This window comes from Chelonus insularis, unplaced genomic scaffold (assembly GCF_013357705.1).
Source record: "Chelonus insularis isolate UGA/USDA-ARS -01 unplaced genomic scaffold, ASM1335770v1 contig_151_pilon, whole genome shotgun sequence".
NCBI classification, from domain to species: domain Eukaryota; kingdom Metazoa; phylum Arthropoda; class Insecta; order Hymenoptera; family Braconidae; genus Chelonus; species Chelonus insularis.
The window spans coordinates 59,901-74,249 of record NW_023276393.1 but is presented as its reverse complement, the minus strand read 5'-3'; the positions used below and the strand labels follow the sequence as shown (position 1 = coordinate 74,249).

The following is a 14,349-nucleotide window of genomic DNA, read 5'->3' as shown; positions in this document are numbered from 1 at the left end:
GTCAGGCCATTCATGTGTGGGTTTCTTAAACTGCCTTTACGCACGCTTTCTTCCTTTACCTGTCTACTTTGCGTGCTTAGGTTTTCCTTTGGTGCCTTCAGGTCTGACTTCGTTATTGATCTTTTTCTACCTGACTCTTCTCAGCATACTGTCTTCTTGAAAATATTTTTTTTTTTTAAAAGAAAATTTTGTGTACGCTGGTACATAACATATACGATACTTGCTTGCTAGAGATGCAGGATGACCATCATTCATGATTATGGCCACAAAACGGTCATACGACCGTCATGTGACTGACTGTCTCAAATGACCGCCAGTTTTGAAATGCCAATTTACCGTCAGGAATTTTTTGGTCACAAATTTGGTCATCTAGCTATTACAATACAAAACTTTTCTTACATGTTGAATATTGAACTATATAAATAACATATGAATCACTTTTTTTCGAATAGGATATCACTAAGATTAATGATCATTACAGTCTTGGAGACTTTTTTTAACTTCCCATTAGGAAGTTATTGTAATGGTCCGATTTGGCGACGCTGGAATTTTGACAGATCTCGATGTTTTAACATGTGAGGAGTTCATATCGATAGTTTTTAAGAAGATGTATGTATGTACGTACGTATGTACGTATGTGCGTTCGGGTTGCTAGTTATCTCTTTCGTTCACGGTTTCTCAAAAACTAATTAAGATATCCACTTCGGATCAATTGCATTCGATAAAGAATGTGACAAAGAACAGGTGAAAAGATTTTAAATAACATTGGTCGATTAGTTTTTTTTTTATGGACAAAAAAAGAATTACAATACAAAACTGGCGAAGGTTTCAAACTTATATCTCGAGAACGGTTGGTCCTACAACAAAAAACTAAAGTACTTTTTGTAGAGAATTTTCTTGCAAATATTTTATGTCCTATGTTTTTTTTCAGGGGACCTACCATTTCGAAGTTATTCAAGGTTAAAGGTCCCAAAAAAGGGAGGTATTGTACAAACAATAAAACGGTTGGTCCTACAACAAAAAACTAAAGTACTTTTTTGTAGAGAATTTCCTTGCGAATATTTTATGTCCCATGTTTTTTTTCGGGGGACCTACCATTTCAAAGTTATTCAAGGTTAAAGGTGAAATAACCGAACGGTTGGTGTAACACTAAAAATTGAAAAAACTTTTTTATTAATAATTTCGCACAGTTTACTATGATTATTTTAATTTGCTACGAGAAAATTATTATGATCGTTTGATTGCACAATTTCTGGATTTCAACATATTTCGACATTTTAACGTGTGGAATTCATATAAAAAAATGAAATATCATAATGTCTTCAAAACAGTTATTTTTATGACGAAATCGATAACGACTATTTTATAGTACATTATTTTTTAAACATTTTCTGGTAATTTCCAAAATGTTTTTGAATTTTTGGTGTCGATTGTCACTAGGTAGCGTAAAGCTTAAACAAGTTTGACTTACAAATGAACATTGTTGCTGATACCTATTGTACGATAATGTTCATAAATTTCAGGAAAGCCAATTTGTAATCGAAATCGTCTAATGGGAAGTTCCTCGTGTGGGCGCCCCGAATGGCCTCACACCAATTTTTCGTATAAACGTAGTACTTAGAATTATGAACATTATAAAAATATAGAGATAATGAAATAAAACAACATAATATTAAATTATAAAATTATATGTTATCAGTTTCTGTGCCGTTTTCAGAGTCAAATTCCCAACTATTGTCAGAATCTTCTGAATCCTCTAGTTCAGGTACATATTTTTTTTATTATTAAATAATCTTTCGTTATATGCTATATATGTAATTTTACTAGCACGAACATTAGTCAGTCTATTCCGTTTTTATCATGATTCCAACCTTGAGTACTAACGCTACGTTCCGTTGCTGCAGAGGTAGCTGATAACGATAAAATCTTTTCAGCAATTTTACGTTTTAAGGTCCCCAGAGTCGAATACGACCGTTTTCCAGTGGACGTCTGTGTGTGTATGTACGTATGTGCGTTCGGAATTATTTTTTGCCTCGATTATCTCGAGAACAAAAAATGATATCGATGTGGGACCAATTGCATTCGACGCGTAATTACGTAACTTAGAACTGAAAAATTTTTCAGCAAAATCGGTCCAGCCATTTTTTTTTGCAGAACCAAAAAACCAGCAAAAATGGAAAATGACCTGAATTTCTCAATTTATAAATTATACTACTTTTTAGACAAAATTTCGAAATCTTTAAAAAAACATGAATATTGAATAATTAGAATACTTGTATGAAAATATGGTGACAATATTTCATCGAAAAAAAAAATTTCAAAAAACAAAATCAGCAATGAAAGAATTTTAAACTCGTGTCAGGATTGAGAGAACAGCATTAAAGACGCTATAATAGTCAATAATAATTGTCAATAATATGGAATTGTGTTTATAACAAGTGATTATTGATCATAGTAATATTTAAATAATAAGTTTTAAATGGTTGTAAACAAAAAAAATGGGGACCCTTTCTATATATATATATATGAGTACTTTTAACGCATAATTTTTTCTTTTACTAAAAAAATGTTACCAACCGTATGACATAAATGAAAACATACTTTTTTTTCTATATTCGAATTCTTCTAACGCACTATTTTTTCTTTTACTGAAATAAAGTAACTAACCATATCAAATGAATAAAAACAGACTAATTTTGTTTATAACAATTCCATTTGTTATAAAGAATGGAAACGTGTTCTATTCGAATTGTTTTTTCATTTTTTCCACTGGGAAGTTGGTCGTGTGGACCTTTCGGGTCGCACCCAGACCACTGCAGAGCACTGATATTAATAAAATTGTAATGAAAATCATAAATAAACATTTTTAAAAGATCTAAATCTACAAATCCTACGTATATCGGCTTATTGAAATTTTTTTTATTTGCTTCATTTCTATTGTTACCATGTCATTGTCAAAAATTATACTATTGTGAAATTTTGGAGAGGCAATGAGATTTTTTGCACCATACCGACCTTCCCACTGTGCAACTAACTTTACATCTTACTTTCGAGGTTTTCCATTGTTTTTCCATAAACTGCATTATTCATTCATTTAAGTATTTGTTAGAAATTTGATCTTTCGATGGCATCGAAGAAGCAGGACGAAGATTCTTGAAAAAATTTTTCCAATACATATTTGAGACCATATGTAAGAGCATTCCCGATGAATATATAGTACGACACATTTTTTTTTGACACTCAACAAATTGATCTCGAGTCATTTGATCATAAAAATTCTTTATTTATCTATGTGGTTGATGTTGAATTCTGTCATTACCATTATGATCAGTTTCATCTCCAGATTTATTTCTCGTTTTATCTTCATATTCTATTAAAATGTTCTCTTCATCAGTATTCTCGAAATTTTCTACTTGAATATTAACTTTGGATTTCATATTAATAAGTCTTTCAAGTTTGTTTTTGATACTTTTTGGAGTACCTTTACAGTCTGTCCTCAGGTGCTTTATCATTCGTGTAAAATGCCATGCATACTGTTTTGTACAGTATTTGCATTTATATGTTTTTAATTTCTTACCAGGATCAGTAGTTATAACAGTAAAATAAGCATTTAAATTGAAGCTTTTAGAACGAGTCATTATTCTGAAATACATAAAAAAATCACAGTATTAAAGAGGTTATAATCTCAATTATCTGAAAAAAAAAAACGACTTGACTGTGCAATAAGAAAATCAACTTATTTATATTCAATACCAATAGTTTTAGAATAATTTATAATTAAAAGATCTATTTTTTAAGCTTATTGATATATTAAATCTCTAATATTGTTTTATTTACATACCTCGCGTTATGTTACATTACAATTTAAAATATAAATAATTGTCGATAGAATGGATGAAGGCTACTAGAGTGTCATACAATTATCCGTTAGATGTCGCGACTAACCCAGTGGTCGGTCATCTTAGTGATGGTCAGCTGACGGTCTTATGACCATGACATGACGGTCATAAATGACCAATTCGGTCATGCTTGCATCTCTATTGCTTGCATGACCTGCCATTGTAATGATAGGTTATCATGCCTTCATTATACTAGTATCTGATGCTATTGAACTGCAGACTGATTCAGTTGATTGGTTGTTGCAGTACTTTTTTGTGTTGCTATTTTTTTTGTGTGTGTTTACTTACATCGTTGTCACCAGTTGCAAGTAGCGGTGTAAAACCTGTACTTTGAATTGAGCCTGAATCTGTTGTACTTGCTTCTGAACGCAGCCTTTCAGTTGGTGTTAGTCTAGTTAAAAAGGAAGGTTCATTGGTTGTGTTTTTCACTGCAGTGCTTTGTAATGCTTGTTGTTTTTTTGCTGTTAGTTCGAACCATTGTTTTGGGTCTTGAACATTTATATTTGGGTTGTCTTGAGTAAGGCCATCATCTACCGGGTTATCATTCTGTTGGTTGCTATCCATACCTTCTAAGCAGTTTCTCGCTTGGTGTCCAGTCTCATTGCAAATAAAGCATTTTATTTGATCACTTGAAAGGTATATCTAGTAGTTGGTTTCATCACAGTTTATTTGTATAGCGTTGGGAATATTATTTATATCTTTTGGTTTAACATATACTTGTCTTCTAAAACTGTAACAGTGTGCGTACGCACTGTCTGTTATTCCAGCTTGTATAAAGGATATAAGTGATACTAGTTGAATTTTGCACTGTTTGGATAGTGTATCTTCAATAATCTAATGAGTTATACGTGGTTGAATGTTTGAAAGGATAATCCTTTTAGTATGAGAGTTTAGTGGTCTGATTGGTAGATTCTTTCCTTCGATTGTGATATATTTGTATTTGTCAACGAGATCTTCAGCCAATTGTTTACTTGAAACATAAATACAGGTTCTATTGTTTGATATTTTTGATATGAAACGTACCTCCGTTGGACCTATTTTACTTCCTATTTCTTTTCCATATTCAATGATTGGTACTTGATCCACAGCTTCAATAATTATTGCCTGTTCTCTGGAGAGAAAACTCATAACTGACGCGAAAATTCTGTTGTTGCTTGTGACAATTTTTTCGGCATTCGCCATTTTTATTGTTACAGATCTTCTCTTTTGTGGAGAAGTACCCAAAAAACACTTCTACCTGACTTACCTGCACTTATATACGCACAAAACTTGAGCACTACACTCGCTTTGGTAAGATTCTCTTGTTGACACTTTGAGCTTACTCGTTGACCATACGGGTACAACCTTCTCTTTCAAGTGCCACATTGAGGCTGGTAATATTTTATATTTATTTTTGTATAGTTTACAATTTTGATCATAATAAACTTTTATAAGAAAAAATTGTATGTAATGTATACCAATGAAATAATTGTTTATTGTCATTTTTATACCCGAAACGTTAGGCTACTGTTTATTAGAGTAAAATTTACTATCTTTTCCTCTCCGTGAATCCAATATATTCGATATAATAGTGCATTAATATTACCCATACATTTTATGCGATTTTCTTGGCAACGTGACAAATTTAACTAATACGATCAACAGTTGTTGAAAAGTTTGTCTCTCGTAATATGTACGTTTTTTTAAATAAACTTTATGGACAGAGATAGATAGAAGCGTTAAAAGACAATAACGCGACTTTCGTTTGACTGAAAAAAATGGTAAACTAGTTTTCGAGTCACACCCGGACTACTGCAGAACATTGATATATTAATATTGTAGTTATTCAATTAGCAACTGTTTAATCCAAAAATAACAGTGCAACCTTTGTTCTACCAAGATGTTCGAACAGATCTTTACTGCCACATAGGTGTTCCACACTTACGCTCGCCTTTAGAGCTTAACCGAATCGGTTATTTACTTATAATATAAAAATTCAATATTTTAAAAATTAAGCGTTTACTACTGAATTTTCTCATTCTTTAATTTACAGTATCAATTGGCTCAATTGATTTGTAAAAAGTCTGTCGTCCATATCCTAGTTGCCTTCCTCTGATCTCTTTTCTTTGGATCAGGAAAGCTCCTTTCGGCATAGAGAACGAAAAAAGAATGGCGACAGGAACTTCGCTGTTCAAACTTGACTTTAGTCAATTGAGTAACTAGAATTTGAAAATTTATCAATTGTCTGCCCAATTGGTTATCGAGCCAGTGTCAAGATGGCCACCCAAGTTCCTCTCAGCTGTTTGCTCAAATTGAGAATTGAATAATTTTCAACATTCCGCTCGCCATCAGAAACTGGTTGATGATTGTCCTTCGATGAATCTTGCTGCTGGGCTCCATGTGTTGGATAGGTTCGAAAAATGGCTATCCTGATGATGGGTCTGATAAGAGTTGTTGTTAGTGTCTTAACCGTTGCGACTCGTGGAAGTCCATCTTGATCTGGGTACAATTAAATGATTTATACGAATGGTCATCTCGTATAAGGAAATTGTTTGTGTGTTAGCAAGGCTAATGCACCAACTTGAATTGTCCTGTTTCTGAGAAATCACTTAGAAATGGCTTGTAACTTTAGTAAATAAGATTGTGACCACCTGTACCAGAACTGCTGTGATCGTCGTTGAATCATCCACCATCGATTTCGAGTTGAATGTGCAAGTTCGGATAATTATTAATTAATATAATTTTTAAAGCATCCTTCTTGTAAATTCTGGTTGGTTATCGGGAAGTTGTTTGCAAGAAAACTCTCAAGATTCTATTCTTTTCGATATCTATTTATTTAAAAATTACTTTTCTAATTTCAGGCCCAGTATAGTGTTAGGAGAAGAAACAACATTAACCGATAGCTTGACTGAAGGACTAGGAGGAAAATTGAAATGTTCATCATCAATTTCACGGTTACGAGTGGAAAAAATCGAAGGAGGATTAATGGTTGCAGGAGTAGTTATTGCAGCTAACTGTCAAATAGCTCTACCAGCATTTGGTTTCCTCTTCATGTTTGTCGGAGCTGTGTTGACAGGTAAATTAGATAGATATTTTATCTTTTAAGATGAAGGCTGATTGGTTCCGTGTTTTTAATATTTTCATGTAGATATGAGAAAGATACTTTAGATTTACGCGGAAATTTCGTATGAGATTAAATTTTTTAATTAGTATGGATAACTTATTTAGGCTGTGAAGAAAATTACAGTGCAATACTGACAAATTTTCGTATTACGTTTTTAAAATTTCAAATATTATCAGAAATATTTGCAGTGTGAAATTGACAAAAAAATATCTCTCAGAATTTCTTCTTTTTGAAAGTAACTTGTTTGTAAAATATTATTGTAGTGCTTTCCATTAATTTTTTACTTGATATACTACAATGTTCTGTAAAATATCTGATCAACTTAAGTCTTAGTCGTAAACTGGTGATTAAGGATGGGCGATATTTGTCGATGTATCGAAATATCGATAAATTTTTTCTAATATCGAGTCTTTTTATTCGATATTTTTCATAGACGATACATCGATGGTCGATATTTTTTCTCGTAATACCGACCATGTAGAGACCTCTCGTGGTATTTTAAATAACTAACCAAAAGCCATTAGTAGTCACATGTTCAATATCAGGTCTCACGCGTTTATTAATTATTTATTAATTAATTTATTATTAAAAAAAGTGAAAAACCATCATGTTCAGTATAGATAAAGATGATAGAGGGTTAGAAACTCTATATCAAGAAGATCCACGAAGATTCATGATTGATTGAAAAATGTAAACTAAATGTTATTTCTGACGAGGGTTCTGCAAATAATATCAAAAAGATTAAAAACAACAAAAATTGAGAAAGTTAGGTTATGAAGGATTATTGTAAGTGATGTATAAATATAACAATAATTTTACATAGTAAATCTACAGATATAATCCAATAATAAAACTTATGAATAGAATTCAAGTACTTACTTGATGCATAACAGTTCATTATCCTAATTAATTATAATTAACAAACGAAAAGATGATTGAACTAATTCCCTAAAACTTTCAAATCAACTTTAAAAACAATTAAATATCTTTTTTAGAGCTCCACCGGAGGTCACTAAAATCTTCAATTTAAATTATCCCGCTTATGACTTTGATATCGATGTATCGATATTTTTTAAAAAATATCGATACATCGATAACCATTGATGAGAAATATCGATTGTCGGATATCGATATTTTTTTTCAATATCGCCCATCCCTACTGGTGATAAATATCTTTTCTCGTTGCTATAAACAATCTAATCGTCAAGCAAACTTCGTCAACTAATAAACTGTCGTTAGTTAACTAAATCATAGATGGAGATATACACATATTTTATAGTTCAATGAAAGCCATCAAATATGTGCAGGGTAAAACATTTTGTGGATCTTGAAATTTGCGCTACCGTTTAGAATTTACTATAAACTCATTGGGTATATTTTTTGCTGAATCTTCATATTTTCGAGAAAGAACTTCACATATCTTATGTGCGCACAAGTGCAGTGAATGGCAGATGCACTTAATAAATATTTTGAGAAAAGATTCATTGAAGTAACAGGAAAAAGATTGTCTTCAGTTACCTTGTCAATTAGAGAATAAACATCTTTCCTCGGTAGAATACGATCATTTTTGGCGAGAGATTCATAAGCTAAGTTGATTTGAATGCTGGAATTGTTTTTTTTTTCATGTAAATTCAATTTTCTAATGTTCTTTCAAGCACAATAGTTGTACATGGATGGAATATTCACTCATTGTGCGAAGTTTTTCAACCAACTTTATTCAATCCATATGTACATCAACGGCTTCTTTATAACTATTTATTTTTTGTTTGCTATTCGTCAAAATTGAGCCATGAGTACCGAAATGAGTATTCAGAAATTAGAGAGAGGTTGAGGTTCCTATTTGGGTTGGCGATCCTTTCACTGTAAAAAGTCAGTAATAAAAAGTTTAATGAGACGCAGCTACATTTTTTTCGTTTCTGTAGATGTGTTATTGGATTTTAAGAATGGCACATGCAAAAATAGAAAGTATACAGCGAAATGAAAACTGCCACATTTAAAAATCGAATGTTCAGAGCAGACTAATATATGTGCGGTCATAAATTGGTAAATAGAAATCTGCTCTTTGATAGTCTAAGTGCAACCTGAAAGACCCACATAATTAACTTTTTAGTGGGAAGAACGAAAAGATTCTTTTTGTTTTTAAAATTAATCATCATAATTGTTTAGCATCTTGCGATTTGTCGAATACGTCAGGTCAGAGATCTCAGGACTACTACCCACCTGGGACCTAATCAGACAGGATTAATCAGAACTGTTGCTGTTAAATTATCAATGTAAATATCTCAGAATTAAGAACTTTTGAAATGTGTCAAGATGCACATGGCTGTAGTCTATGTAGACATAAAATAAAAGAAATTACAACTAATTGCCTTTAGTTAATAATTAAGTATCATAAACAATGGTTAAGTATTATCGATCCTGTTTTGACATTAATAATAATTAACATGAGACACTTTTCTGTTGCAAAGTAAATGAGTAATCTAATTTAAATGTCGGTGGGTGAGAAAAGTATTTGTAAGAGTTAAAAGTTAAATTGTAAGTACTAAAAATGACAAAAAATATAAATGATAATAGTACAATGTTAAGAAAAAATTAATTAAATGAACAATTTATGTCGCTTTCGAACTATTGGTGCTTCAACTATGTTTCGATGTATATAGATAAATAAGTATTTTTTAATTTGAATAATTTCTGCCAACCGGAAAGAGTCTAAGAGGATTATACAAATCTGAATAGGTATATAAATGGTGATCGTAAAATCTATAGAATTCAGAATTTTTCTATAAACATAGCTGAATAGAATTATGATGATTCTTAAAGATAGTTAGAAATTCTTTAGGAAACGAGTAGTTTCTACAGGATATAAAAAAACATTCAAATAGAAAACTGGTCGATTGAATAAGATAATACGACTAAAAACATTTTTCTTTGTTTCTGAATGCTGCAATAGAATTCAGCATTATTAAATAGGTTAAACTCCTACAATATCCAATAGTAAATAGCCTTTTCTTTTGTTCTAAGCGTTATCTCAATTGGAAAGCGAAAGTCTAATAGGGAATATCGTAATGAGATCATATTTTCCTTTTCAATCTAATTATTTTTTCATCAAAAGTCGACCCCGTTACATTTGAAAATCCTATGAAATTACATTTAGTCCTAATGATTCTATAGTAAATTCTGAGACGATAATATTTCTATTGAATGATATCAAACCCTATTAAAGCATTGAAAAGGAATTGCCTATTTTTAATAAGAAAATTGTTATCTCTCAAGTTCTATTACATTCACTAAAATCCTGTTGAAGAATCGAATAGGATTCTGTATTATTCTATAAGAAATTCTGAGACAATAATATTCCTATTGAACAGTATTAAACCCTATTGGGAAATTGAATAAGATTCAGCGTTCTTCAATAGGACAACTGAATAGGATTTAGGCGCTTTCTACAGGAAAAAAACCTTCAATACGATTTAATAGAAAATTTCCGATGCAATTTTCCGATTAAACTTTCTTCTTCCAATAAGATTGTTTCAGCAGAGTAGTTCGTTATCTAACGATAATCGTAGTCATCGTTTTAATCGGATTCTATTTATGTAATATTTTGTAATCTAATTATTGTAAATGAATATTGGCTTACATTATAATTATTTTTCTATCAGAAATTAACCTCATTATTGGATAATTATAATCAAAGTTGCAAATAATTTATTATAAAATTATTTTATCAATAAATTCGCCTAGTATCAAAATCGGCCTATATTTTGTTTTCAATGTCAAAATGGAGTTTTATGGAAACTATAAATAAAGATTAAAATAAAAAGTTTATTAATATTATACGGATGTAATTGTGGATGGTCAGAATCAATATTTTTTAATTTTATTTTCTTTGATGCCTGATTTTGTTTATATCATCGAAAATTTGTAATATCTTATTAGTTTCATTCATTGGAGGATTTATGACTAGTGTAATTCAATATTTTTTTGACTTATTATGCAAAGTAGATATATCTGTAGTAAATAATTGAAACCATTGTAGTGCTTTAACAAGTCCAGTTATCACGTGGCTGGCATCAAATAAGTACCCATGACCCAGGATTAGGCTTTATTATTTTAAACTGAGGAAGTATAATTATTTTTAAAAATTGTCTGTCTCACCGAGAAAATTTATTTTCCTAGTTGTAAGGAAAAAAGACACATCCGCGTTTTGAAAGATAGAAGTAAAAATATTTACATTCAACAGTGCATTTGGAGTTCTCATAAGTACATTAATGACTTGTAATGGTTTGCCGTAAAATGATTACTAAAAATTTCAAATTCATTGTTAGATAGGTATAAATTTATTTCTGTGCTCCACAATGTGGACTAAAAATTGCTTTAGATTCGAATGGAAATTTTGTTTTTTTATCGAATCAAAGACTCATTCCATCAGTCTTTATCCAAATTATTTTTTCGTCATTTTTTTCAATGCCTTTGAGATATCGTCATTTTACATGCATCTAAATGCATTTAAAAGGATGTAAATACGTTTGTTTACCCCTAAGAAGAAGACTATTAACAGGTTTACCATTAGACCAGCATCGAGATTGACATTCATTAATAAATGTATAAGTTGAAAGAGACATCGTGAAATCTTAGAAAGTCTTTCACGACTTTGTTGAGCTGATAAAGTATCTTTTATTGATAGTATTTTATCAAAAATTATTTTCATTAGCTATAAAATTGTTCTCATTACGTACTATTTTTAATCGTATTAAAAAATGGATTTTTATCATTCTTTTTGCCTGTCTTCACATTCGTCGGATTTCTTTTTTTTTGGCTTCGTACGAAATCAATTGTATTTAATCAAGCTGTAAAACATTGTATACACTTTCTCCATAGATTTTTACGCAATTATACATCATATTGTATGATGAAACCAAAATTAAAAAGACATCACTCGGCATTGCTTAATGTGCCGAAAAGATATCACTGTGTTTTGTGAGTCTTATAATTGATTATTCAATGGCGAACGTTCGTGAATTTTCGAGAAAAAAATCGATTGTATCGGGTTTATCCTCACTGTTGAAGAAACCGTTAGTGGCCAGAACGAAATTGTTGGGGAAAGTACTTGGTAAACCTGGATTTCCAGCCATTGATGATAGAGCAAATCAGTGACAGCTACAAAGGCAGCCATTCGCTAACTCTGGGAGCAACGTAGGACATCACCAGTAAACTGTATCTTTTTTACTGCTAATGGATATTACTGTTACTGTAAAGCGGGCGTGTGTCGCGTAATTTTTATTGTATAATTTATTGAGTAATTAAGTAATGCCGTAGTCAGGAATTTGGTGTTGGTGGCAACGCGTATTTTTCGTGCCGTAGCTCTAGATCTCCTTTGAGACTGGAAATGATTATTTTCTTAGATCCATGAGTAGTCATTTGATTAAAGATTGATAGATCCAATTATTTGGTTAATTTTTTATCGTCTTATATCCGAGAAACTTATTGTAAAATCATGCTGATACTTAATTAATTATTGTAATTTAATTAAAGCCACGTTGGCCGAATCATTGTTCTTCACCGAGAAACTAATTACGTAGTCTGTACCATTGATGCTTTCCTTTTTATTTTATTGATTCATTTATTTGCTTAATTTGTCAAGCTGCGTGCAAGAGTCTACACGGCGACCTATCGTAACATTGTAAACTAATTAGTAATTAATTAATCCCGACATATCTGAGAATTGAGGGAACAGATAACTACGGAAAGGCGGTCCATAGTGTTGTATGAGTGACTTGAACTTCTCTTGAGTCTTCGAAAACGTTGCGCTGGCAGTAAAAATTATTATATTTTTTCTTTAATTTAGCGGAGTCGAGTGATCACGAGTTGTGAAACACCCCACTAAGTCTCACGCTTTATTTTCAATATTTAATTGCAAAATTCAGCCGGTTCAATATTTAATAAATTGTTCAAGGTTATTATATTCAATTATTACTTTATTCTTCTGGTAGGTAGAACCTGCTTGTCTTTCCTACCTAGTGTTCGAGTTTATTATAAATTTTATTTCTATTAATTGAAATTTTATTAACTTTATATAAATCTTATTAGATTGAAATTCCATTAATTCCAAATTGAATTAATCAAATCCATTATTTTTATTTTAGTAAATTTTAAATTCTTTTTAACAATCGACACTCTCACTTTAACGCATTGCAAACCGCGAAAATTTAAATAGGAGAAATCCGAAAGATTTACCCGACACGTGGAATACCATATAAAGGGACAAACGAAGGGGAAAAGAAAAGAAAAAGAATTTAAATACTCACCGTTGGAGCCGCTGGGTTGCTCATGGTTGCGAAAACGAATCAAAACAAAAAAAACTCCACAAGAGAGGTCCACAAAATTAAATAGTCCCCCACAAAAAAAACTGTCACTAGGGAAAGATAGCTAGGTAACTATTGCAAGTTTTTGGGGATCACCAAGATCACCTTAAAGTCCAGCAACACCTCGTCACTCAGAATGGCGATCCCTTTTCCGATGGGTGAAGTGGCCTTCGGTGGCTCCTGCTGGAGGATGGTAGACAGCTGGGCGAGTCCCTTATGATGATCCTTTATGATCCTGCGCATCTGCACCCTCCAGCCTGCTCTGATTTCTTGCCTCTTGGATTTAGGCATGAGGGCAACACATTGTTCTCACACTTTACACAAAACTCAAATCGGTGCACAGTAATCCAAAATAACAAAATTGAGGGTACACTGTAAATTCAGTTACTGAACGATACTAGAAAAACATCGAAATGTAAAAATTCGCGCACTTGTAAAAAAAATTAATTCAGGCAAATAGAGTCTAGGAAAATGGGGGAAAAGGAACGTTTCCGCTCTGGAATGTTGTTTGCACGCGTTATGCAAACTGCGCCTCAAACAACAGATTCAGAAACGTAGCATGTAGAAAGGTAGGAATGACTGCACGCGTTTTATTAACTGCGCCTCAGTCATGTGGATGTAGAGGAGTTAGAAGATAGTGAATGAAAAAGAAATATTATTGACGGATATTTTTGAGGGTTTTATTATTGGCAGTGTTAAATGAATTTACATACTTCACAAGGAGTGACAAGTTCACTCTTTGAGATTTGCGGATCAACTGAGGAGAAAGATCACGTCAGCGACAACGGCGGCTCGGGAGCTCCGCGCTCAACATTGCTGTATCCATGGAGATACAGGTGCAACGTCAGGATTTTTCAGGCAGACTTGACAACGTCGAGCCCCCTGGGCCTCATCGTTGACGTCGGCTTTCTACTCGACTTATTTTATAAGTTTTATTAGATGTTGATATCTTTAACGCCAAAAATAACGCGGTTCCTCGCGTATT

The 14,349-nt window shown here is 32.1% G+C and overlaps 1 protein-coding gene across 6 annotated transcripts in view; it reads left to right on the top strand.

Annotated features, from left to right (window-relative positions):
* The window catches only part of LOC118064002 (uncharacterized), a 42,387-nt gene that overhangs the window by 14,245 nt on the left and 13,793 nt on the right, over positions 1–14,349 (top strand). For all 6 annotated transcript variants that reach the window (XM_035078317.1, XM_035078313.1, XM_035078315.1 and 3 more), the window contains exon 2: positions 6,740–6,954. In XM_035078317.1, the coding sequence (XP_034934208.1) occupies positions 6,864–6,954 (91 nt within the window). In that variant the 5' untranslated portion in view covers positions 6,740–6,863. The remainder of the gene's footprint in view (positions 1–6,739; positions 6,955–14,349) is intronic.